Here is a 27,655-nt window from a genome sequence, read left to right on the forward strand (position 1 = left end):
AATGTAAGATCGTCAATTGTCTTGTGGTCAACAGAACGCCAGCTCAGATAATAAGTTTTTAGTACTCAGTAGCATCTCAATAGCCAATAGGCGTTTATAACTATCAAACCATAAGGATGGTAACAAAACACGAAAGACCTCGTGTTCCCCGGGCCATGTCCTTTGAAGTACTAAAAAATATTACCCCTGTTTGACATGTATCACTAGGAACGTGTAAAAGAGCTTTATGCCTGTTCCGAATTCTAGCACATCTACTTTGAATACGGTTCATCCATAAAATGTGACTGCTATTGAAAATACGTTCCGAGAATAAGATCTTTTATGAACTGATATATAGCTACATAGTTACGGATGTTGTTACGGATAATGTTATCCTATTAGTATTGAATTAATCTGCATTTTCAACTGTTTTTTTATTTTATTTCAAGTACTTAATGGTTCCCTGTGATGTAAAATGCCTATTATTAATATTATAAATAATTACACTATCTTCTCTATATTAATCCTCGCAAGAACCTACCACAATATTGCTACTTATATAAGAGATACTAATGATACCTCGGAATCATGAAGACGTCAGGATCTTTTAACTGAGTACCCTCGCACTTATATTTTACTTCATTATGAGAACAAACAGTATTGGCCGAATATAGTGTTTCAATATAGCATCGTTGGCCGAATATAGTGTTTTTATATAGTTTTCATTGTGTAAGTATAATAATCTGATAGAAAAGGAAAGAGTACTAACAAATCCCCAAAAGTATTAAAGTTGAAAGCATAAAACCCGAATTCGGTAGCTCAAATTGTGCAAACTGAGCATAAACAAAATAAAAAAAAAACCTATCCCATCACTATCGAACGAAAAGGAAACAAAATCTGCGCACTCCTAAAAACAGTATCCATTATAAAGTATGCGTAGTATTATTGATCTATTTTTTTATCCTTCTACAAGCTATTTATAAGCTCTACTGATATTTCATTAACCGTTAAATATTAAACTTAAACCATAAACACATAGTATTTACAACTGTACTAGGATTTTTAAAACTTATCTGTAGATATATGACAAACTATAGGTTCAGAAGACGATGGATTAGGAGGCCGTGACCGAGGTCCTCCGACAAACATAAAGACCGATCGAACTATCGGCTGACTAAAAGTTTGCAGTGCTCTTAATTCTATTCCATCTTATGAATGCACCCAAGCAGATGATAGAAAATGCTACCAACACTTCCATACTGTAACTATTCATACGGGGTGTTTGAAAAGTGCACATCTTAAAACAAGAACTAACTTAGGAAGACGGTGGATTAAAGGCCTCGAAGGCGGTATTTCACTACGCGAATATGTGCAAAGCCAATATAATCCAACAGTTATTACTAACAAAGCTACGAGGTGGGAAGACGATGGATTGGGAGGCCGCTCTGGGGGTCGCTCCAACTGTGCAAATTGTGCAAACATTTATGTCATAAACAAATCTTTCCCATCACTAACTTAAAAAAACAAGAATAACTGTGTTCTTGTGAAAAATTATACCTATGACGATGTATTATAGAAGGACAGGCACGTTATTGTATTATTTAATCATCATTTAAAAGTAAACGACATGCACTCAGCTAAGGGTGCTTCTACACGATGCAAGTAGCTTGCTCATATTGAGGCACTTGCGCAGGTCGTATGCATTTTAAAAACATGTGCGGGTCTAGCGACTCGAGCTATACCAAAGCAAGTGACCCGCCCGAGTGCTCTGTTGCTTGCGCGCGGATCACTTGCGCATGTTTACTTGCTCCAGCTACATGTACCGTGTAGAAGCACCCTAAGTAATACTTATTATTATGGTAAAGTCTAAGCCTTGAATAGTTATGATTGATTAACTTAAGAAGTCGGAAGACGGCGGATTAATGAACATCAGACCACGTGGCTGATTCTATGCAACCATAAAATTTTTAATAACTATGTCTTCTAAAAACGGCAAATACTGAATATTATTACTAACTATGCATTTTCTACCAGCGAAATTAACCTGAAATGCGATTTACAAGCCAAGAAAACTAAACAGATACAATGCATCGTTATAAGAGTCAAGGAATTTCCTAACAAGAACTTCTTGGAATAAAATGTCCAGTTATGCCACAAAACTAAAATTCAAGCTAAATCCTTTCCGTATTAGGGTAACAATACCAAAATATTATCTGGTAATACAGACATCAGTTCTTGAATTATAAGTACTCTCAGAAATTGTCGGGGGAAAGATGTTTCTCCGTAATGATGCAAGCACAAATTGCCATGTATTATAACACGATAATCCGGTCTAGGATTTGAACACGGAGAAAGGAAACAAGCGGAGATGTCACAATACAGGTAGGTCAGGCGCCTTCTTCTGGGTCAAGCAGGTACGCTGGGTATAACCAAAACTATCAGTGAACTAACGAGTCGTCACTTTGAGCCATCTGTCAATGATTTCTCGTGTTACAAAAAAAGGTCAGGTCCAAAAAAGGCGTATAGAGGCGCATAGTATATTTCCTCGCTCCCCACAAGCTTGCATTCTGGCGCGTTTCTTTTTTAGGAAATTTTCTGTTATGGCTCGTCCGCTAGTCATTTATTCTCCATGGATTTGAATCAGGCAATCCTAGCGCATTTGTATTGCGGTAATAGCTCAAAGAGCACAAAGCCGGTTCAACGTGAAATATCAAAACAGCTCTCCAAACAGATTTAGGTAATTTGCCGATGGAGTTTTGTTGTATTATAGGCACTGGTAAGTGCTCAATCTCCGTAATGCCTCTCGATAGTCAATAGAATTAATATTTTATAGTGCGGATCCTGCATACAAATAATTTTAGGCAATGTTTATAGATAAGTTAGATAGTTCTCTCTATAAAGTATAAGGTAGCTTCATGATTTCGAAGTAGCATTAAAAACTAGCCTAGTAAATACATTTACTTTTACAGACAAAGTATTTCTTAAACAATATTGAATGATTCTAATATATCGTAATGTCTTACCTAAATGTAGTAACGTGATAATGCAATAAATGAAAAGGAATATCTCACTCTTAAATCTAAAGGGGTAGTCCAGTTTTTTGAGAATATTTGAAATCCCTCAACGAATACCCATCGGCCAACCATCAAAACAGATTTAAAAAATATGTTCTAGCTGCGTCTAAAAAATATTTTTCTATACAGAACTTCTATCACAGACTACTATAATATGCTTTTCGTTTTTTTTTTAGTTACCCTCTTTAGATCTGGATGTGATATTAAATAAGAACATACTGTTTTAAAATTTAAATAATGAATGCTATGATATTTTGCGCAACCATAATTGTCTGGGATCTAAAACTGACATAGACTTTATTTTTCTGAAAATCTACAATATTATATAAAATTTTTGACGCATAAATTGTAATTTCAATATTTTACAAAACTTCTTGGTGATTATTATTTTTAAAGTAAATACTTTCGATCTTGAAGGGTTGTTATATAAAAACCGCAAAGGCAACTTGAATACCCAGGTTGTTTTAATAGTTTTATTCAGATATTAAAAAAGGAAAGTTCATACGTAAGATATTCAACTTGCGTTTCGGTTACTTATTGAGTTACTTTAAAATAATGAAAAGCCAAGAAGTTCTTCATTGAAATATTTTTTCGAGATCTGGTTAATATCAGTATTTTTCTAAATTGCGACTTTTTATACCTAACATTACTCTCTAATGTAATAAAGAACATTAATTTACTAAATCTATCTGATGTAATTTGACGTAGTAGTAGGTAAGCTAGCTAACACTAAATAAAAAGGCACTAAGGGAATGCTTGAAATAACAAAACACTATCGAAACTAAATAATGAACTCCTCCAACTTTAAATCCTAAACAAAAGCAATCAATTTGTTGCTAATTTCATGTAACTGTAATTAACAATTATTGTAATTATTAACAGTTTAACTTTACCCTACAATTTACCAATTTCAATATACCTAATATGAGAAATTGTATATCTCTTTCATACTAAACATACGTCTTTTGGTGAGCTTATATGCGTTGCTATAATATCATTATTTAAAACGAACAATAAAAGCAGTACATAAAATCACTTCACAATAATAACATCACACATAATAATCAAAGTAATAACAATGATTTATTTCAGGAAAGCGGTTAAGCCATACTGGTGTGTGTAAATGTACACGCATATTGTCTTTGTGTGGGTCCACGTCTCGACCACTGCTGAACACTCCCTATCTCTCGAGCAGCACATACAAAGTGCATGCACATTTCACACACACAAGCACAGCTGACCCGCTTTCGTGAAATAAAACATCTATTTTTAAATAATTCCTTAATGTCAACGGTACGAGCTGGGTCTCAGATATTGTTACCAAGCAGGCCAGTGATGTCAACAAAGGATTACTGGAACACATATTGGAATACCTACCGTATAAACCTATGCAGGGGGCCAGAGCTACATAGAAAGTATGCCACCGCTTCACAATACCAAACTGCATAGGTGTACCCGGCAAGGCAAATATTTGCGAAAGACCGTTACAAGTACATACAACATTAAGAAAATCCACAAGACTGTCCACACAATGTGTTTTGCGAGATACTGTAGTACTAATTCGTATTGTTTAAAATAATTTGAAGCACACACGAGGTTGAGGGATAATATTGTTGAGTACAGTGTAGTTAGTCGTAAGCCTGCTAGTTTCAACGTAGTTTACAACGGCGGCTTTAACTTGCCAAGCATGCTTGCATTCCCGTAGGTGCACCATACAGCTCACGACTTCACTACCAACGTCTGTTAATCATAAAACGTCTCAACAACATGCAACTATCGCAAAGTTAATTTAGATATGTAACAATATTCGCCCGACACCAACATACAACATACATTTAACATAAACCATAAATAAAAAACTACCTCAGCCATGCTGAATATTTATTTAACCCGAGTCGAACTCGAAAATATACAACATAATTAAATTACAATAATACAAGCATACTATAAGTATCTTAATTATATAGACTTAATATACATACTATTCTTATAGTGGAATGAGAAATCACCAGACTCGACCAAATTCTGTCTCGATTTTTTTATTAAGTATGTAAATTAACAACTTTTGTACAGTAAATTAAAATTGCATCATAACAGGTCTCATTTCCCGCAACGTGGACGTGTCATAAAATTATAATTGTTTCATTATTAAAGTGTACTATACCATTGTATTGGTATCTTTTGAAAGTGTAAACCACTATCAATTAAGGTTGTTGTTCATTGTATCTCCATTAAGCGAGACCACCTTGCCCATTGAATTGTTAAACGCGGTGCAGCATTAATTAGTGCCATCAAAATGTTTCGCTATGCAGCGTATTATATTATTCTGCAGGAAAATGAAATTCCCGCTCGCAAGTAATGTTTTGTGAATGTTCATCAATCGAGCCTGGCTTCGGCCCCGTGAATCCAATCATTTATCTACAATATACAATACATATGTGTACAGGAATTATTGCTAAACGAATACACGTTCATATCGTAAATAATTAATTAAATTATGAAACTGGTAGCTATGTAATGTCCATCAATTTTCTTTGTTTATTCTTTTGTGACAGTAAATGGAACGGCGGTTGCCAAAATATGTTACAAGAAATACATAAAAAGTCTCGACATTAAAATTTTATGTTTTACGCAGAGGCTAACAATATTGTTTATAGACACATGTATATACGTTATAATTAATTTAACAGATGGGTTAATACTATTCGGGCATAATATATTTTAAATCCTCCGTATTACACCGGATTACCTAATCTTATAATTTATCCGCTCTACTACGATCAAAATCTAATTTTCTAATATTCTGAATTTGTACTGCGTAAAGCACAATTACAGTTTCATACGGATAATCCTACTGAAGTTATAATTTCGTAATATTATTACTAAATTGTTATGCATTTGAGCTTAAACTAACTTCGCTATATATTTACATAATTCTATATTAAATTTTAGCTGCACCAAAAGGGTCTACTTGTCTTATAAGTAATTCTTGTTATAACTATGAATGTTGGTGTTATTCTTACAGATTTTTAAATAAATATACCTATATGTAATACAAATATTATTGATCTTAAGTACTATATCTTAAAGGTACATGAGATTATATTATTAAGTTGGTCGTATTTTAAATCAATTGATGTTATTATGAATCTGTAAAGAGTGCACATTTTTCATTAAATAACATATTGAATATAATATCGATACATCACTTACTTGTAACATACCATATTTTCATAAATCGATATCAGAAAAATTGCTATTACTTAGTTCAAATTCGATGCCTGGATATTGTTACAGACAGAACAAAAGTATGAATAGTAAATTATTCAAAACTTACGTTTAAACGTGCAGTCTATTATTAAGTGTGTGCTTCAGTGTTGTTTAGAGTCCTATAGCTAATTAAATGTCACATATTCCCTTACGGCGTCTTAATACGACTACAATATACGTGAATTACATAAAATATGAATCATAACCAGATTAGTCATAGATAAAATTCGTACCGTAGAGACCACACGTTAGGGAAATGCCCTTTCAGCCAATAAAAAAACTGTATGGACGGCAGTACATTCTTTAGAGCAAAACTCCGTAAAACCCACGTTACCTGCATGCTTATTTAATAAGCCTGGAACGTTGGAGCGTTGTAAAATTGGGTAAAGGCAGATGCAATAAACTTAGAAGTTTATTCTTCTGAGGCGGCGGTGCTGCGGCTACTTGTGACCTGTATGAACCTGACCGTTTCGCCTCCGAAGCTGACCGCCGGACCTCAGAACTTGTGGCTGGTAGCGGGCTGTTCCGGCGGTGTGACATTCATTCCCATATTATCGTACGAAAAATCTAATGTAGTGTCTTCGGCTGGGTGTCGGTTACTGAGCGCTGTGCTGATCGTCTTAGGCGTTGTGGCTCCTTGACTCTTCTCCGTCTGTGATGTCCTGGTCTCCAGGTCTCGTGCGTTCAGAGGCTGTTGAGGTCGTTTCGCGGGTTCGGGGTTCCGTATCTCCAGTTTGAGTTCGTGTTTCGGTTTGGGCATTTCAGCGTGAGGGTTGTGGTGCGTCAAATCGTTTGGATACTGCTTCACGCGGTTCTGGAATTTGATTGAGAACCCTGTCAGAGATAATCGATCTGATTACTTCCTATTTGTTACAATGACGAAAAAATATTCGAGTCATTTACACAAATGAAGATTCATTCTTAATGTAACGGTATCTAGACCTTCTTGAATGAAGTATTTCTTTCTTGGTAGGGTAACAAAATAAGTACAGTTGTATCTTACCTTAGCCGGCTGAAATTTTTGCTTGAGGTATCGCCAAGAGAACTTTCCTCGACAGACGATGATCAGAATGAGCACCAAGATGGCCAGAGCCACCCCGCTGATGATGAGAGCGGTCTGCGCTTGACGCTGCACACCTTCGAAATCAGAAGCTTTGTCAACCACCTTGCACCAACCATTTTATATCAGTAAAGTTAGGAAGTAGGTAATCAATTGCCTTCGCTTATGCAGTAGTGCTTTCGCTTGATATGCTTCTGCCAATATGGTAATTGCTAAAACTGCTTGTTTACAATATCAAGTAGATGAAGGCTTGATATAAGTAGCTGTACGCAAAGCATTAAAACCGTCAAAAATTTTCGGCACATAAGTTTTATTATACGGCTTCTATTAAATGGAGGAACTTCCATTAGATGAAGCTGGTAAAATAGAGTAGCCATGTGATCGGCTTGGATTTACCAATCTCAGAATTCCATGGTCAAAAGTTTCCTGGACAAAAGCGGTAACCTCTAAAACTAACCAACGCTCAGCTCGATTCAGCTAATAGTCTGCTATCCTTCTCCTAATCGCCTCCTTCAACCCTCAAGGAATACACACCTGCATTGAGTTGTCTACCGTATTCCGTGCTTGCAATATCATTCTTATCTACGCGCCATTTGGAAATACAACTCTATGTTTACAAAACTAAGGTTCATATTCGAATGCACCAACTTGACCGAAACAACATTTGTACAACTACGCTTAATGTTGTCAATGAAGAATAATAGGTGCGGGGAGGTAACTAAGGTACACTACTTAGTCCAGGCATTAGATGTCTGCCTGTTCTAAACATATAATTTATAGGGAAAGTTTAGAGCTCTGGTAACCAGCTGCATGTTACTCTGTACGATAATTGTGGATGACAAAGTGATGTATGTAATGTTGTTCTGTGTAGCTCAGCATGAATGATGCATTAGCAAAACTTGATCATTGAACAAACAGACGGCATTGGGCTTTTCGGCAACAATATTGAATCCTTTAAAACTTTACGGACATACATTTTCATGACTTTCATGAGAGACATATCTAAACATTTAGGTCGGATATAGGATGTCTTAAGAATGTGACCAATAAAAGATCAAACTAAGATAGGAACTATAAAACTGAACAAAAATATCAGTTGACATTTTTGTTCGGTTGTATAGTTCCTATCCCTCGCAATATCAAAAATTCAACTACTCGCATCATATCAAGTTTAAGAATCGAATATACTTGACACAAGTACAGCAAAGCGCGATCGTAACTTTATTCAACATTCGCAGTAAACATGTCTACAGTCCAATTAAAGTCCTAAACTTGTATATTCGCAAGAAACTGCAAAAACTTATAATATCTATGAAATGCACAACACTATCCAACAGAATATCAAATGATGAAATTGTTTTTACTAGTTTTTATGTACAATTGGATTTGGTCGGTGAGCTCGACAAAGTCTCAGCTTATTCAATATTAACCCGACGAAGCGCTCAATTGGACAGAGAAAGGACATTCTCATATAAAACGCAGAAACCAATTTATATCTTGTTTAAAAGAAGATAAAGTTTTTCCATTTTTTGTGAGATAAATATTTATTTTTAATATCTCTAGGGCGAATTGTATTAGGTGAGTCTACGATTCACTAAAGGCCAAAGATTTAGACATTCGCTATGATTTTATTTTCTTGAGCCTCATTCAATTTTCAGGGCATAAAATATTGAGTTTATCTTCAGGTCCGTAAGCATTTTGTTTATCAGTGAGGATGTCTATGTATTTATATCGTTCATTGTCACACGAATAGTGTTGACGGAATGTGTAATTAGTAATTAGTTTGTGGAGCAAGCACGTCACACTTGGCTGATAAAAATAAAGATTAAGGCAGGTTAACTCACAGTTTTCGTCATTATGTGGTGACAAAGTCATTAACCCTTAGAAGATATGATTGTAAGGGAATAACCCTTTTTAATATAAAGGAATCGCAAAGCAAGCAATGAAAAATAAATATGCAGGCAATCGCTTAGGCTTAACGTAGGTACAAAGTAAAGGATAGACGTAGAAGTAAGTAAAAATAGATAGTTACCGCTTAAATCTCCAGTGGGGTGTGACTCTTCTGACCTCCGCATGTACCTCTGGTCGAGGAGGTAGCCTGAAAAAAAAAAACAAGCAAAATTAGCAATCTAGCCATCCATTGAAAACAATTGCTAGACTAGTTTTCAAAAAGTTCTCATAGCGTTAAGATGCATCTTTTCACACCAGCCAGTATTTTGGAAAAAAAGTTTTGTCACAATTCCAACTTTTTTACTCATTCCAAAATCATTTAATAAGTGAGAAAAATGTTTTGTTTGTGTCGCGAAGAAATTAGAGATGGCAAAGACAATTGGTAGACCGAACAAAAAAGTTCTTATGTAAAGTATTCTATCATGTAACTGAGAAACGTAATCACGAAAATATTTTGGCTCAGACATTGTGTGTAAGAGGTGTCGAATGACACTCTTTTAAAAATCTTTATTGTTTTAAAACACTACTCGGAATCAATTTCTTCTCTCAGCTGACAGCTGTAGTATGTAGTAGTGTCAAAACATTATAGTGTTATTTTTCAAAGAAGTTTCCGAAGCACACACATTACAGAATTTAGTAAGACGGCAATTAGACCTATAGATATATAAGTACCTATTGAATTTCTAGTTTCACTAGTTATAACAAGATACGCACTCTCTAAACAGCTTGCTTATACTAAAAGAATGCTTCAATTTAGATATATTCCTGCTAAGTTTTGGTTTCGAGGTTCCGAAAAGATCTTTCAATGATATTTAGTATCTTGTTCACATTGTCTGATTTAATCATAATATTACCAAAACTTTCGGGTATCACCGCACTAGCGGCTATTACCTATACCTAAGTACTTTAACTGTTGGCTATATCTGAGCTTTGTGCATTACTACATTACATAACAATTTCAAACAGCTTTAATACCTATAAGGTAAATTATAGGTATATTTGTACATATGTGAATATACGGTATGGAATATGACTTGATATCTGGGAAGAATTAGTCTATCAATAGCATACAGGCCTAAAATACAATAAAAACTACGATTCGGTCCAAATGAATCAACAACAAAAAGGTCTCTGCGGCTCAGTTTTTTTACTCCGAGATAAGAATAACATAGGACCGGGTATAATGTTGACACAGCGCGGATGGTAAAAAATGTCCCGAGCAAACAATTAGCAGGTCTCGACGTACCGACAGGTGCTTGCCCGGGTCACACACACAACCACACACACACATACACACACGCTTACAAAACACAGCTACTATCAACTATTAATGTTTGACGAAAATTTTGTAACAACATCCAGCCGTGCTTCGATAAATGAAAATATAACACTCCGTATTACATAAATATTATCAAATAGAACATTTTCCTTTGAATTTCCATTGAATAAACTCGCAACAGTACAATCCGATGCTGATCTAAAAAGTGAGCAGAGCACCTCTTTTGTTTACTGTAACAAGTTCATCGAAAGCTCCGCGTACTTAGCTTTGTTTACACGCGAATTAACTGAAAGTACGCATTTAATTGCATCGCGGCATATGTGACAAAAACAGATTACACTTGCTCAATTTGTAAACAAGGAGCCACCTGTATTTGAGCACACCGACGCTTCACACACAGAGACAGAGTTGCGATTGTGTGTGTTAGTTTAGTGGTGTGCGTGTCGTACCTGTCGGAATCAACGGAGCATGACTTTTATGGGTATTGTTACACCCCTTACCAATGATCGTACGAGTGCAGTATTCGAGTCCGTTATAACTCGCGATGTACGCAGCATAACGACCCATTCGACAAGGTCTCAGTAACTTGGTACAGGTATGCACCTGATACTTTAAAATTGTTCAAATGATACAAGCGTTGCGAACTTGCGAAGCGTCCGTATGCCAGTGGGAATGTTGGAATAAACTTTTTGTTTATATTTTAAAGTGTCTTCAGAGTGGGAAATTCAATTTTCTTTCTATTTTTGTCATCTTTTTTTATTTTTAATTTTGTGTTTTGATTGACCGGAAAAAAGGTTGGTAACAAGTAAACGGTATAGGTATTCGTTAGAGCTATGCAATAAATAGTTTTGCTTTTATTTTGTGGTTATACGCCTGAATTTCGTGAGGTGTACCTAATATATGAAGCATTCTTAATGTGTGGTACGCTAATTAACAGCTTTATACTCACTATTTTTATTTTGACTTTTTTTCAGTGAATAGGAATATTATCATAGCCAAGAACTTCATAACTTGCTAGACAACAAGAATAATAATTATCTGTACACTAGCACAACAAAGTACATTCTAAATGAGACTCATAATAATGTAACTAGGAATACAAAAAAAAAAGAAACCTTTATACATCCTCCCGGCTATCGGGATTTACAATACCTGTCTCAAAGCAACAGAACTAATAAATGTTTGCAGATAAGCCAGGATCAAAAGTTTTATTTCAAACTGAATAAAATATTGCAACTTACAATGAGTGTGTTTTCTTTTATAAAAATCATCTCTATTTCAATGGAACTGTTTTGTTTTTCTTTTTTTCAGACCGAGACATGACTTTCCTCATTTGGTTTGAAAATAGAGCCGCCGAGGGGCTAAAGGATTCTTCTCGTCTTGCAAAAAGGATAGATAGAAACGCGTCGTATATTTAGCTTTTCCGTAGTCTCAAAGCAATATTTACAGACACAGCTAAACGATACGCTAACAGCTCACTGAGCGAGCATCATAAAAATTACTATGTCACCATGTCAAGATCAATGTCTAAACAAGGAGCATAGTACTGCGTTCATAACTCTCAACATCTGCGCGTTACCATGCTACTGCCAGTATAAACGTTAAGCCACTCTCACCAGAGATGCTTGACCTGAAACCTACACATTCTTCACCCGAGTGCAAGCAAGACCAACCTCAGTCAAACAGAGACGGCGACAACCGTAGGCGGTTTGCGGTCACGAAACTGGTTGTAAACTTTATTGTTTAATGATAACAGACTTTATAACTAAGACAACTGAGTGAATAATCGCCTGCTCACTCCTTAAGGCTTCTTATTATTTGTTCGTATTAGTCATCTTTATGGCCACAAGGATTTCCATCTGAAGGAAATACGTAGTTATCATTACTAGGAATTTTGGTCGCAGTTCAGATAATATGCAAATTAATCAGCAAGGAAGCATGTTTTTTAATATTCCTACCAGTCTTTTACAACCATACATTCAAAAATAAATAATCAAACGTGACCACGTTTCTGCCATGTGACAAGATTCAATTTTTATTTCCGCGTAGTGAAAAATCTCGTGCATATCACTGATGGGAAACGTAGCAAACAAAATAATTACTTTTGCATATGTCCGTCCGTCAGCCGTATTTCTGCATATGACTGAGCAAAAAGAATTTTCACTTATCCATGTGGCTATGAAATCTGCATGAGTTCTGTTCAAAGGTTTGTTTTTATAGCAGAAGTACCTATAACATTTTAATTACTAGCTCACTGAGTATGATTCGGAGAATTCGCTCAAATAACTCTTGATTATAATCCCCAATCCATTTGCCGGTCTAACTTACCTTGACATTCTTTGATGCACAATCCAGCATCGAAGTTATGACTGGTCTTGTTGCAGACGATGTTGCAGGGTGCACAGCGGTTGGTGTCTGGAGAGCAGTACTCTTCAAGCTGGCACAGCAGTTGGCCACATCGGATGCCATCGAGAGTCAGCTGGGCGGTTGCGGCACCCGCCACCGCTAGGACACACGCTAGTCTCGACATGGTTGATCTGCAAAGATAAACATTATCATCAAAATGTGTTCTTAACAAAGCCAAAAACTCTGTAATTGACTTCACAAAAAACTTCACAAGAGAAATTATCACTTCTGACTTCCACCACTTCCTTAGATTTTTTGCTGGCAACTAGAGGACCAAACCCCAGCACTAAAGACTATTTTTATTCTCCCATTGCTGGGAGAAAACTGGGACACCTACATTTCATCAGTTTCCGTAATGATCATGGCCTTTATTTTATTTTTTGTTCCAGTACTGCAAAGCCAAGACACACTTTGCTCTTCTGAGAAATATTCATCGAAGAGACATCAAAATAGAAAAGTTAATAATGGTAAAGTAATATAAGAATACAGAAAACAACGTACAAAGAAGATAATAATATTCTCTAACGGCTATAGACAGGTGGAAAGGGGAGAGGCGTTTCAACCCGAAGATAATACAAGCTTTAGAAATAGAAAATATATTGTTATGCATACAATATGATTAATGTCAGTGAATTATTGATAATTAAGTAATAACGTTTAGACACAATTAGCTTTTTTAATTATTTAAGATTATTTGTTTGAAGTGTTTGCGTAGAAGAGCAATTTAGGTAACTTTATGTGACAGAAAAAAATCATACCAAAGCCAGTCTGGCTTAAAATAAATATTCCCAAGCTGAGCCTAATTTTTTTTTTTTTAATTAACGCTAGAGAAGACAGGGTACGTTTGCGTTTAATTCCTCCCTTCTACGCTTTCACGGCAAAATACGATAATATGAAATCAATAATTAGTAACAAAAGTGCCTAACCGACAAGCTTGTATTATAAAGTACAATATAGACGATAATGCAGTTAATGCAATATTTAAAACTTTAAAGTAAAGACACAAAGCGAGCTTAGTTAATGAAGACGCAATTATGACAATAAGGCTTATGGTTTTATGTCTTCAAAGCACGGCCCATCTATTTTAAATGAGCTCATTAACAATGACTAATTTGCTAATGTAATAGAATATGACCAATATTTTGAGCCAGAGTTTTATACAAAAACTATAGATAATAATCTGGTTGGCTCAAAGTAACGTACATTCGAATCAGTTATATATTCGGAGCATCTGATGGTTTGAATCCCATGATGGGCTTAGCGTTGGCGGGAATGTTTTGTGGAACTACTCAAGGAAAGCCTATAAAGAATTGACTTTTATATGTTGGTAGGTGAAAAACTTGCTTATGCTGCTTTTCTTGGAGATAAAAAATACATAATATGTTATAGGGTTTTAACTCAGCAAAGGTTACTGACCACAATTATTTTTATTAAGTATATAGGCGCTCATTGAATACTGAGATACCTTAATGAAATAAAATGTACCAAACATGAAGCACATTATTTTTTAATCCAACTACCTATCCTCAAGATTAGCGTGATCAAACGAATTTCCTCAAAGGACTACCAGTATGCATAGATACACACATAGGTGAATCGTTCGAACACCTGGTTGTCACATCATAATACATAGTTAATTCGAACGCACTTCTGCACCCCTTGTATCTGAAAGCTCCTTCTATATAAACTTCATTTACTTGCAGATTATATTGGCACAGTATTAGCATAAGTTATTTACCCCGACTTGCAAGGATAAGTGGCAGAGAGATGAGACTAATGCATTTAATACTAGAATAATAATCAGATTGTACTTGTTCTCGCGAATAATGAGCTGGTGTGAGGCAAAGAATAATGTTTTCCTACTAAAGAAGTAATATCATAAATGAGAATTTCTTTTTTTCTATGGTACTTATAAAACTGTAACCATTTTGTATGTCTTACATGCTTGTAACCTATGTAGAGAAGATTAGAGGCAGTATTAAACTGTGTTTGAACGTGAATTAGTTTTCAGTTGGCGTGTAATGCTGCGGGAAACAGCCAGTGATGCAATATCACCGGGTTCGTATGCTTAGCTTACATCCTTTTTGGTGTAGAAAAAGAAATCGATTAACCTTCTTTGATATTACTTAATACAATCACCAAATATACGTTCCTATACTCTGTATTAAAAATAACTGTTTGTTATAGGAGTAGTCGAAAAGTATTAAATAAATACTTATTAAAATATCGTTTTATTCTATCTACGGACCCGTCAATATTACACGAATAATAACACGATACGTTTGTTTTGCCAAGCTCTTTCATTTTGATGGAATACGTCATGTTAACGTGGATATCAGAATGATATTTTTATACAATTTTTGCATATTGTAACTAAGTACATATTAATTAATATGTTAGTAACCATTTTAAGTTAACACAGGTTTCATTACAAATTGTAAAAAGGACATTGTTCAATTTTGGCCTAAGAACCGATGTGAATATAAATTATACTATAATTTTTATTAAATTTTTTATTGTTTGAAACATATTTTAGTTTTCCACGGACACTTCAAATAAATAAATTCCAAATAAAAAGTTGGGTCACAATTATTGATGCCTTATAAAATGTTTCCGTCAGCCAGTGCTGCCAGTTTCGGAAGTTTTCGCGATTTCGGTAAATACGGACCGAATTGAGAACCTCCTTTCCGAAGTCGGTTATTAAAATTAGTTGCTAACACTTTATTCATTTGTATACCTTAATTGACTAGCTAGAAAAAAACTAGTATTCTATATGTTTTTAGCGAAATCGCGAATTTCTAGCTTGGCATTCGAGTAGGATTATAGTTTTCGTAATTGGCAACACTGGTGTACTTCAGTCAGTTTGCTAGAAGTCAGTTTGATTAGAATAAATGTCAACGGTTTGATTGCTTTGCGACCATCGTTTCTTTTGTGATTTTCTATGCGTTTCATGGTTTTATTCTAACAACTTTGGCTTGATTACGGACTCCGATTAGATTGCGTACTTGGTAGACTCGGCTGTGTGTAAAGGACTGGATTTTCCTGGCATTTTCGGATATTGCTCTGTCTGTGATCGAATTTAGTTGTATTATAATTACAACAATGGATGCAGAATATGGTATATTGTATAAATTGTGGATCTGCTGGAGGTTCTTTGGTATTAGAAAACGAAGATATACTTCGTTGCATACAACAATGGACTGTTCCCCGTATGGTAAGTGGTTTACGAAAGTGTTTTTCTAATTTTGATAAGAATGTTACTACCTACTTATGTTTTCATAAGCACACAATTTCTCGGTTTTCAAATTAATTGCCACAATTGCAAGTTACTTGACATTTACTAATGTTTTATTGTATTTATTTATTACAGGTTGAAGCTCATGACCTTATATGTACGACGTGTTGGTCTGAAGCAGTCGAGCATAATAAGATGCAATGCACTGTTGGACGCAATTGTGTACTTTGTAAGAAGCTTCTACTATCAGGCATTACTGTTGCAATTGTATCGTTGGGCGTAGAACAGTGGGCTGTTGTGCCCACATAATGACTATAATTTGGTATTTAAGCTGGGCGAGATACCAAAATTCAATTGAACCCCCTGCTCAGTTCTTAGATAATATATTATTGAGAAATATTGATGATTAAAAACCTTTAATTGAATATAAATATTGTTTTTATTGCACATCCTCGAAAACCTCTTTCATTGTTATTGGTAAACCTTACTTTAACTGTTAAATTATTTTGTGTGGTAATAACATTTTTAGTATGGTCTGTGCCTTCTTGGTAATAGACCGCGGGTTCGATTCCCGCCTTATGGCATGTAGATAGCTAGGTAACTGTCTAATATAAAAGTAGTAACAATCATTTAAATAAATAATTCTCCATCGTAATAACATCGATATTTTACGAATTGTGGTGAATGGAACTCTTCCATTTTGGATACTTATGCGTTTTATCACAAATCCAAAGTGGATTCACTATATCCATTGCGTAGTTTTAAAGATCTAAAGCATTTATAGGGACAGACAGAAAATGCAACTTTATAAAATGATCATTGTCAAAGAATTATCTTAAACTTGACTAGGTACTATCTCTTTTTGTATCTAATAGTCTTTCCCTAGATCTAGAAGAGAACATATAGAGCTGTACATAGTGTTGTTGATATTTTGTATAGTGTAGTTTGATTTTTAATTAATACTACTCTGATATTTCACGCAAGCTTGGTTATTTTTTATTTATAACCTCAAAATATTAACTTTTTTCGTAATTATTTTAGTTTCCTGAAGTGTCCGTTCGTGAAAACTTATTTCATAGGATTCCATATAATTTAAAGAGTATATAGAAGTCACTTTCCATTTGAACGGTTCTTAGGCAGAACATGTATGGAGCCGGAACAATGTCCTTTATGTGGTCTGTAGGTTAATTCCTTCTTTCAGACAGACTTAGCAGACTCGTATTTCTGTTACATTTCAAAGAGTGAATATTGAAATAAACAGAAATAACAAGTTCAAAATCCGCATTTAATTGCCATCGTTTTCAGGTATCAAGTGCAACTTCAACGTGAAGCTCGTCATTTTGTATGTTTTATGCTGGGGACCGACTGCCGACGTCCAGCCAATATAAATAGACATTCATTGGTTTACGAACAGAACAAATATTAAAATGCACTCTTGCCTTTGACGAGCGGTTGTCGATGACTCATCAAAGTGCTTTACGCTTGTATAACTCACACTTTAATAACAACTTTTTACAGCTGGCAAAATAATTTTTTTTTGGTTGTCAGCAGACGCAAAGGTCTGCCAATTTATTTGCTCTGATTCAATAACTGTTTTTTTTTTATATTTATAAACTCTTTTACGGGGGATATTTTGCTTGTTTGTTTATTCAGAATCAATATTTGCACATCGCAAACCAAAGTACACTTGTAATTAAACAGAAAAAGTTATTGAGGAATAACCAGTGCGCATTACATTACGATAATGATAACTTTAATTGTATCATTTAGGGTGCCAATAATCTCTACCACATTACCATTTCTCCTTATCCGTTTTACGCAAGACGTTATTACGTCAAACGCATCATAGTTCATTAGAAAAAGCCTGTTTAGTAATAGCAAGAATTAACATTAGTACGAACATTACGAAAGGCTGAATAAAAAAATCTGACACTTCCTTAATTTTTTTTTAAATAGTAACCGTTTTGTTCCTCAAAACAATAGTCAAACGGTTAAGGTACCGATTGAAAAAAAAATATTCAAAAAGGCTGGCCGTACTTTCGCTGCATAGTAAGCACGATGAGTCATGCCTCGTTTAGCTATGCAGGTTAAGTAACTCGAAATAAAATGGCGGTTAAACACCTTCAGGTAACAGATGTATGTGTCTTTTGTATAATTTTTTCTATCTAATAATTGTAAATACGTTATTTATTTGGGAAGGACAGGTATTGTGTAAGAGAACTTGTTACTGAGCGAATTATAATTATGTATGTTTAATTATTGGAAATATATCAATTAGTAGATTTTGATACTAAAAAAAATTTATGAGTCCTATGAAATAATTCCTTGTCACAAAAATAGTGTCAACATCGGCCTAGCCTACCTACTATATTGAACTCGGTTTCCTATCTAACGTGATGAAGCTGAGTACCAGTATTGTACCTACATGGAGGGACTGCCTATCCGACCTCCTCAACCCAGTTACCCTGTTACCCGAACGGCTGTTACTTACCCACCAGCAAAGTAAGTACTGAAGAACTAACCACGTCTGAATCGAAGCCACCTTCTCACAAAGCATGTAATGTTAGCAAACGCATGCGTGATCAACGTGACTTAATTTCTAAACAAACGGACAAGTGAGAAAATAAGTGTACTTAGTTGAGATAATAATTAAATAAGTAAAGGTTTGCTTCATGTTTTTTTTTCTTTTGAAAAATGAATTCAATATCTCTAGCAGCTTAATCTTAGGGATATAATTATTATTTGGTTAACTATCTCATAAGTAATGCTATTCCACTGATTGAGTTATACACGTTATTAAAATATGTTTGTATAATTACCTCATATAGCTGACTACTTTTGTCTATTATTTTAAAATACTTAATAAAATAAAAATTAGGAAAGAGAATGTCTATTTCGAATTTAAAGTTAACATTTTAAAACGTAAAGCTTTTTACTATAATTAAGAGCAAAAAAAAATGCTAACCACTTTCTTTCTTAAAATTATCGTGAATTTCCTGTGTGAAAAAACGGTTTTGATTAACACCAAATAAACTTATGTTTATTAAGTAATTAACGATTTTTTTTAATAAATGCCTAACTGACGACATTTTTATTCAAATTGATAGTTATTTTTAAAACAGATAAATATTATTTAGACATCTGATTCTGCGCAGTAGATATTTACGAGCTTTAATGAATGAGTCATAGTGTATATGTTTTTTTTAAAACATAGTTTGTAATACATAATCTGTCGGAACCTGATTTTTTATACGCATTACAAAAAAACTGTCAATTTTACTTCACATTGATCAGTCTGTTTAGACTGACATTGTTATATATTTCCTTAAAATTTAAATAATAAGTAGGAGATTTTATAATTCATTACTCTTCAACAAAAATATTTTTTTACTCTTAATTCACAAAACAAATGAAATGATCACCTGAAAGCAAACTATTAGTCACATCACAGAGTATTAGGTTCACAAACACAGTTACCTGGCCAAACAAATACGTAGAACCTTCACAGAACATGCCACATACACCACAATGTCTTCAGAATAAACTTTCAGGGAGGAAATAGCGGCACAAACATTTTACACGATTTACTCATGATTGTATTTGAACTCATTTGTTCTGAATCACAAGCGTAGGTACTGTTTAAGTTTTTACTATCGTTGCTAGGCAGCAGGTATCAAGTATGCCTTGACTAATCCATATCAAAGCAGTTGTAGTGGATGCTCCATTTTCCATGGATCTGAATATAATATCTGTCTATTGTTTAACTTATTAGAGAGAGGAATTTAACATTGCCTGTATGAGGCTATTGTCAAAATTGTATCTCTAGGAAGTAAATGAACGAATAGAGAGAATTTTGGCAGTTGAAATACTAACTAATGCCGTGTTAGCTCGAATACCATTTGTTCCCCGCCCTTTGTTACTTTACTGAAAATGTAGAGAATACAGGTATTACTACGAAAATAGTCGCTAATGAAATAGTGCATACAATTAAACTTCGTTGAAATGATACATACGTCTGACTATCTAATTCATGTATGGTTTCATTAATTAGTGCTACCTGCATTGTTGACTCAAAATCAGTAACAGAAATTCAGAGTAGAGTTATCCTCTACTCTGAATTTCTGTTACTACAAACAAAAGATAATTAATTTTCCTATGTAACGAATATTATGGTGCTTTATTCAAAGAAACTTGTCCCGTTCAACTATTTTGTTTAACATTAATGCAAGTAAACAAAGAAAAATCGCAATACCAACGTAACAAGCAAAGTTCTTGCAACCGACACAAGTTCATAAACATCGCGTGAAGAATTTAAAACCATAAATAAAGTCGGGTGTGCACTGACAGTTCAAGCTGTTTATTATTCACGCATCAATCGCTCCAGTCACAGTTGAAGACTAAGCCTTACAGATGTAAAATTGGTTCGGAGAGCAAGAGCGTACCTAACTAAGATTGATTTGAGCGGCTTCCTGTTCGTCGGAATTTCGCTGAGTATGTAGCTCGGGGATCTAAGATCGTTGTGCAGAAAATAGGGAAAGCCTTGAAAAGCACTTCGCAACTCAGCATATCTCAAAGAAAAGTTTATAGGAATCTCCTGGAATCAATAACATTTGCTGTTGGCATTACAAGTGAGTTGGAATACTTCTAGCAGAAAGTAGTGTCTAACCTCGGGTACAAAGTTTGTACATAGATTCTAAGGAAGAGAGCACAATATGTGAAATTCCCGGAAAGTTTGAGCTGAAGAATTCAGTATATTTTATTAAAAATGCAGATATAAGCTTGTGTTGACCGCGAGCTGTCTGCGAATCCGTGTCCCAATCCTTTCCTTTGAAATATCCATTCCGTTGTGTGGTACGGAATCCGAGCCAGGTGTCAGCCTTGTGTGGCCTTTTCGTTTTGTAAATACTTCAATATTATAATGCTATGGGGTTATTTTAGAACGCTTATATTAGCTTCACTTAGGTATAACTATGTATGTAAGAAAATCTTGGAATCTTAATTTGACCCACTTCCCAATCCCGTCTCCAATTAAGGTAAATTTTTTCACACTCTCGGAGTTCTGATGACAATACATGTGTAGCCTAAAATCGTCATTACAAATCCAATATGGCGGCTCCCCAAATGGTAGACTGGCTATTTGAAATCACCCCCATAATATGGGTATCAAATGAAAGGGTTTGCTTTCAGGAATACGAAAAAAAATATAAAATTAAATTAATAATTCGGACATTTAGTTTGATGAAAGAAAGCGTGGAATGTTTTGTCCAAAAAGAGTAAAGATTACATAAACGCTATTTTTTTTTATAAATGAAAATGTATTCATATGTATGAATTTATTTCAAAATTATGTACCTCGCGATCGATAGAGATAGATGGAAGGCTAAGGCGGGAGGCTTTTGCCCAGCAGTGGGTCAGTATTAGGCTGAAGAACAAGACTTCGAAAATATATCTTATAGTGAACCAACAGATCTCCTTTAAATTTAAAAAGAAATGGAATACGAATACAATTTGATACATAAATTTTGTTATTATGTAGTAGCTCTACTCACCTAACTGCTACATACTTAAGTACCACAGAAAATAAAATGTTGATGTTATGTCTAAAGATCCAAATTATTTCTCGGTATATTTTGACAACAAATAGGCATCGTTGAAGGCGTGTGTATAGTATTTGGCTAAACGTGACACGATTGGTATGTAATGATCTAAGCGTGGATCACCTTGAAACGGAGGCGCGCGCGCACGTTCGCCGTGCATCCTCTCAACGGAATTACTTGAATGTACTTACTTATATTAACATATTATATAGTTATTTACCAGCTAAAACAGTGGTTCTTAACCGGTGGTCCGCGGACCACTGGTGGTCCCTGGAGGCATTCCAAGTGGTCCGCGAAGTTTTGCTTCACGACGTTCTAACTTTATTTTTATCGACTTATCAATGCGCGCGCGGGTTTTCGCAATATTTTACGCAATTTTGGTTTTGAGTCTTAAAAAATAATTAAAATTTCGCGCTCGCTTCGCTCGCGTATTCAGAACCTCTCGCTGTCCTCTTTGAAGACAGCATGATGACCTAGAAAGTATGAAGGATTTGGAATTGAAATAGGTGACACAGAGAGATGACCTAATTCTGAATATTCACGAATGAATCCTACACTAAAATGTTCTTATATTTGCATTTGTCAACAAAAAAAAACTTTTGTTTAAGTCCGATGAAAATTTCGCGCTCGCTTCGCTCGCGCATTTATCAAAGAACTCTCAATTTGGGAAAACCGATGGGGTGGTCCCCGGCAAGACAAACTTTAGTTAAAATGGTCCCTCATGCCAAAAAGGTTAAGAACCACTGAGCTAAAATAATACATTACATAACCGTAGTTGATTGCCTCTTTTGCGTTGTTTTCTGTATGGATAAAAAGGTACCTTTAACAGCATAACCTTCGTAAACGGTAATTAAAGTTACAAGAATAAATAGCTCTCCATTGCTATCACGGGTTTGCCTTGCGAAAATATACGTTCATATTTTCCAGCAGCATTTTTAACAGAATCGTCTCGTTAAGGTTTATAATTACCTACATTATCAGCGTCAGCCGTTATCTGACATTGACGAACAACCCCGCAAGCCGCACGTTTGAGCTAACAAGGCCGGATTCGTCATCATCAAGCGTGACTGCAAGAAAGCGACGCTTCGAAGGCGCCTCCAAACGCCCACACCACCTTATTGTTTCCCTCTCATTGGTATGCACCTAATACCTTCATGAGTGTCTCAACCCGATCCTTGTATGTCTCACAATCATATAAAAACCCCCAAAGAAAAATCAACTCTAACTCAAAAAGATAAGATTCTAATCTGCACTATTGTTGGCAAAAACAAAAAGTGCAAGCGAGATAAAAAGACACTAAGTTGCTCTATGGATAGTACGTAATATTGTACGTCGTACAATAAAAACTGTGGTTTGTAGGTAACTTATATTTCATGCATTGGATGCATGTGTTATCGATTGACGGTTTTCCCAAGACCTGTCCGCCTCGACGTAAGTTACAAATTGCTTTGTTTCGTTGGTGAAAGTAGGTATCTATGTTAGGTTTATTTAAAATGCAATCAATACTCCGCAGTACCTATTTCTAAAGGCGAATATTCAAAGAAGTTTTATGGCGTTACACCCTTTTAGAAAGAGAATTGGATCAGTAAAAAAGCTGGGTTGAAACAAATGACAAATACAGTTTGAATGTTTATTTTTTATTTAAATATAATAAAGGGGACAAAGCGAGCTGAATGGAAAAGCCTAAAACAAATTGAATGCACCAATATGTCATCGCTTGAACGAGTATGAGGCCGGATATGATTGGGACATACTGTCCTGGCCCGGATATTACGCCGAGCTGTCTCAAATGCTATTTGCTGTTTGCTCACCTGCCGGGATAACACGTTTTCATAAGGCTTTTGAATAAAACTTCATTTACTTCACTGTTTATGCGGGCAGCGAACGTTTGGTCGAAACAGTAAATATTTAAAATTTTCCATTTCCCAACTACATCGTGCAAATACTGGCGGGTAATAAGTTGCTCACTCGATGCTCAAAATTGTATTTTTTGGTTGTGAAAATTCTGAGTTTAAGCATGGTTAAGTGTGGTTTAAGCACATAAAAATGTGCATTTTTAGTTTTTTATTAATTTTATAGTATCGCGAAATACTAAAACAAGATACGTACATTTTCAATTACAGTTATGTATATGACATTATTTTGTGAACATTGGACTATTTATTCACAACTACCGAAACCACGGTTTGTCCTCGATATCTAAAGAACCTAAACTCATTTTATCACAATACAGCTCCGGGGAATAGCGTAGCTTTCTACCAGTGAAAGAATTTGCACCAATCTGATCAGTAGTTCCAAAGACACTCCGCAGACGTGTTAACAATTTTATTGAGGTTTATTTGCATATTACTTTACCTACTGAATAGAGACGACAAATAAATACGCTAGTTCGAAAATATTGGAACTTATATTGACTGATCATCTGCCTAGCCTTTTCCCAACTATGTCGCCATGCCGTCAGTTGAAATGAAAATTTATCTTAGCCACAAGAACCACAAATATTACTATTAACAGACATCTTACTTCCGTTTATCTTAAAGCACGGTTACACTTCCCAAATGCAGAATAACTTACATATAGTCACTCGTACTGAGCATTTAAAATTCCAGAAAATCTGTTTCACCAATAGCCTTTTTTCATGATAATTGTGTGAAAAAAAACGTACAAACTCACTCTTATTACACGATTCCCGTTTATGAGAATGTAGGACGAAAATATTGTCACATCACGTCGCGTCGACTCTTAAAAAAACAATCGTAAAATTCCAGTCATACAAAAGTTTGTTTAAAAATATTATCACAGCCACCTAAAACGGAACTATACTGATAAGGCAGAAAAATCACAATTACCTTTAATAAGTTTCTTGAGTCATAATAAATGATATCATCCACCTGTGTCACTATTTCATTAAAAACACTATTTACTATATTACTCTTATATGACATGTACGTACCTACAAGGTAGATGTTTATCTCGGACTCCATCAATCTCTTTCTAAACTTGTGTGTCTTCCATAAGTGTAACACCATTTTTTTATAAAAAAAAAGTAGCAAAAAAACTTCAGACAAAATTTAAAATTTAATTTGAATACTAAACCTTTATAGACTTCTAATTTATAAAAAATATTTTTGAAAACTGACAATGTATTTATCAGTGCAAGCGTCCGTCCTCTCTAATAAGTCCTGCATTTGTTGTTAGTCAGACACCCTAGTATTACTTAACTCTAGAATTACGTTGCCGGGCTACCAAGCAGTAACATCAAGTATGGATGTCCAACATAATATTGACTATTTATTATTAGACTGATCAATAAAATGCACTACTTTGTATGTACACTGTCTTACATTCGACTGACCTGAATTCGAAACAAAGTTAAAATGTAGATAATTTAAATCGGTCACCAAACACCTAATTTCTGTATTTGAAACTGATGCCTATGTTCAATGAAAAATCGCATTGTTTTTCAATGTCATTTGAACATTTGCTAACTTGCAACTACTTAAGATAATTAGTTAGGTATTCTCTAAATAGCTTGATTGAAGTTGGCAGACACCTTTTGTTCTTTTGTGAAATTCTTAGTATTTTGTATTAGGGCTCCGAGAAATGGATTAACTTAACAGGTTCTTTATAGGACTCAACGGATATCCATTAGTAAAATACATTTTGCCTTCTATTTCCATAATTAGTTACAGCGAAATTTTGAATGTTTGGTAATGGTACTCAAAAGTCTGTATCATTAAATTAAACATAGCAATAGCATAATCATGAATTCGCGATTCCTGTGATCTATGCAACCTCCCAAAGTTTACTGTTCTCTAAAAACAGATCTGAAAATCACTTTAATTCCTTATCCTTTGTCTTCTTACACGATACCTTTAAACGTCGAGGCAGACCTAGGTGTTTAAATATTTCAACGGCATTGTAACGTCAGCTTGTCTGAAGCAAGTTGCGTGATAGTCATGTCAGGTACCTACTGTCTGATTTACTATTTAATGTGATAATGACAGGTGTATTTTCCGTAAGTTGGACTTAAGACTTCATTAAGGAATCATGTCATGAATCTTACTGCACTTAAGAACATAGATACCTATACCTACATCTATGTTTGCATTTCGAGTTGTGTAATCTAGAAAGACGTTTCAATCCCTCTAAATACCAAATTCCAGTTAATCCCTCCACCTTAGCTTAATAGACTGGCAGACCGACAGACATATGCCATACCCAAGATCGATACAGAATCGTATCTTAAACCATTGTTCCATGGAGCACACTATCCAGTCTAAATAATAAAGTCCCTTTGTCTAGAACCTGACAGTTCTGAAAATAGCTCAGACATTAAAACGACACTGAGAAAAATCTGTGCTTCGTGTATTAAAAATTGAAATGGTGCGCCAAAGTTTTCATGCTTGTGCACCCAGTTTTTGTTTCCATTTTAAAGCAGTCTTCAGCGCTAGTTTTCAATAAATAATCAAGAGGTATCGAGTCTGGTCCATTATAGAAGTATAAAAGTGTATGTTATTTGTGCCTACTTAATCGCTTATGAAAATTTTAAGCCAACATATTGGGTATTGAATATTACAAGGAAGTGAAAAAAGTAAATGGTACGCAAACTCACGTTTATGTTTTAAGCCTGAGCCTGTCAGAGATTTGTTGCTCGTCTCAAATCTTTTTCAGCATGTTGTGCGTTATTTTAAATAGAATAGCTGAGTATATAGCTGCGGGCCAATGTAACCAGGAAATAAAGGTATTTGCTTAGATAAATATAAGCCAGTATAAAATTGTTTCACAACGCTCCTTTTAAAGTTTCGATATAATTGAAGAGCTGGTAATGCCAGCGGTGATTCTCTTTTAAGCCAAATTGTGGATGTCTTTACGAAAAGTCTGTTATAAAAAGTGTCGCTGAAAATCATGACCACAGGAATCAATAAAGGCTATCGCAAGGCACAGATTGTTAATACCTAGAATTTCTAATGAATACAATAGATCGTCAATATTGATCGCTTCTGGTTTATTGAATGCAGCTAAATAATAACTTGCAGGCCATAACAGTACTCGACAATGCGTTGCCTTGCAATCTGATGTCACAGTTCTTTAACAAAGCCTGGCCATAAAAACTGCGCCAAGAGGTTGCTCGGATAGTTTCCCGAGAAATGTGCGAATTAGTCACCTTCGAGTTGCTTGGAATATCACAAATGAATGATCATGAGACGCTAAGTTACTTTTCTGAGAAGCTGTTAATTTAAAAGCTTACTTTAATTTCACTAATGTAGCAGCTATACAACGTATATCAATTTACTTAATAACGGTCTGATAAGAACTTATGCACATTCGCAAATAAATAGGTAATAATACAGCCACCATAATTATGTGGTAGCTAAGTCTGCACGTACCTGTGAGAAAATATGTTAGTGTTTCCTTCACATTGTTATCAAGTTACTGCGGCAAAACTAAGTAAAATTGATTAAGTATCTCACCTTACAACACTGCCGACATTATGCCTCGTACCAAACAATCACAAACACTGAGCAAAACTTTCTAAATTTAAAAATTCGAACGCTGTTCAAAGCCTTTGCAGGCTCGCCGGCCAATCGCGGAGGTGGGTGACGGAATGTGACTCTTGCGCAGGTAGAACCGCTTGTGTTTGTGATCCTACCTGTGTGTGCGTGAATATAGTTACTATAGTGTAACGATATGCCTTTGATAATGTGTGCGACGTGGCGAAACATTAAACTCTGACGTTTTAAAAACTTCCGAGTCGCTTGGATAGGTCTCATCGAGCTGTGAATCTGAAATGATTGTTTTTTT

At 35.1% G+C, this 27,655-nt stretch overlaps 1 protein-coding gene across 1 annotated transcript; it reads right to left on the reverse strand.

Annotated features, from left to right (window-relative positions):
* Nucleotides 1-27,640, reverse strand: LOC110374517 (protein grindelwald). Its single transcript, XM_021332264.3, has 5 exons — nt 27,325-27,640; nt 12,941-13,149; nt 9,416-9,481; nt 7,327-7,460; nt 1-7,137 (listed from the first exon to the last, which is right to left on the reverse strand). The coding sequence occupies exons 2-5, from the start codon at nt 13,140-13,142 to the stop codon at nt 6,820-6,822; spliced, it is 720 nt and encodes a 239-aa protein (XP_021187939.2). The 5' UTR covers nt 13,143-13,149; nt 27,325-27,640; the 3' UTR covers nt 1-6,819.
* Between the last annotated feature and the right edge of the window lie 15 nt (nt 27,641-27,655).

Source organism: Helicoverpa armigera, chromosome 1, assembly GCF_030705265.1.
Source record: "Helicoverpa armigera isolate CAAS_96S chromosome 1, ASM3070526v1, whole genome shotgun sequence".
NCBI lineage: Eukaryota > Metazoa > Arthropoda > Insecta > Lepidoptera > Noctuidae > Helicoverpa > Helicoverpa armigera.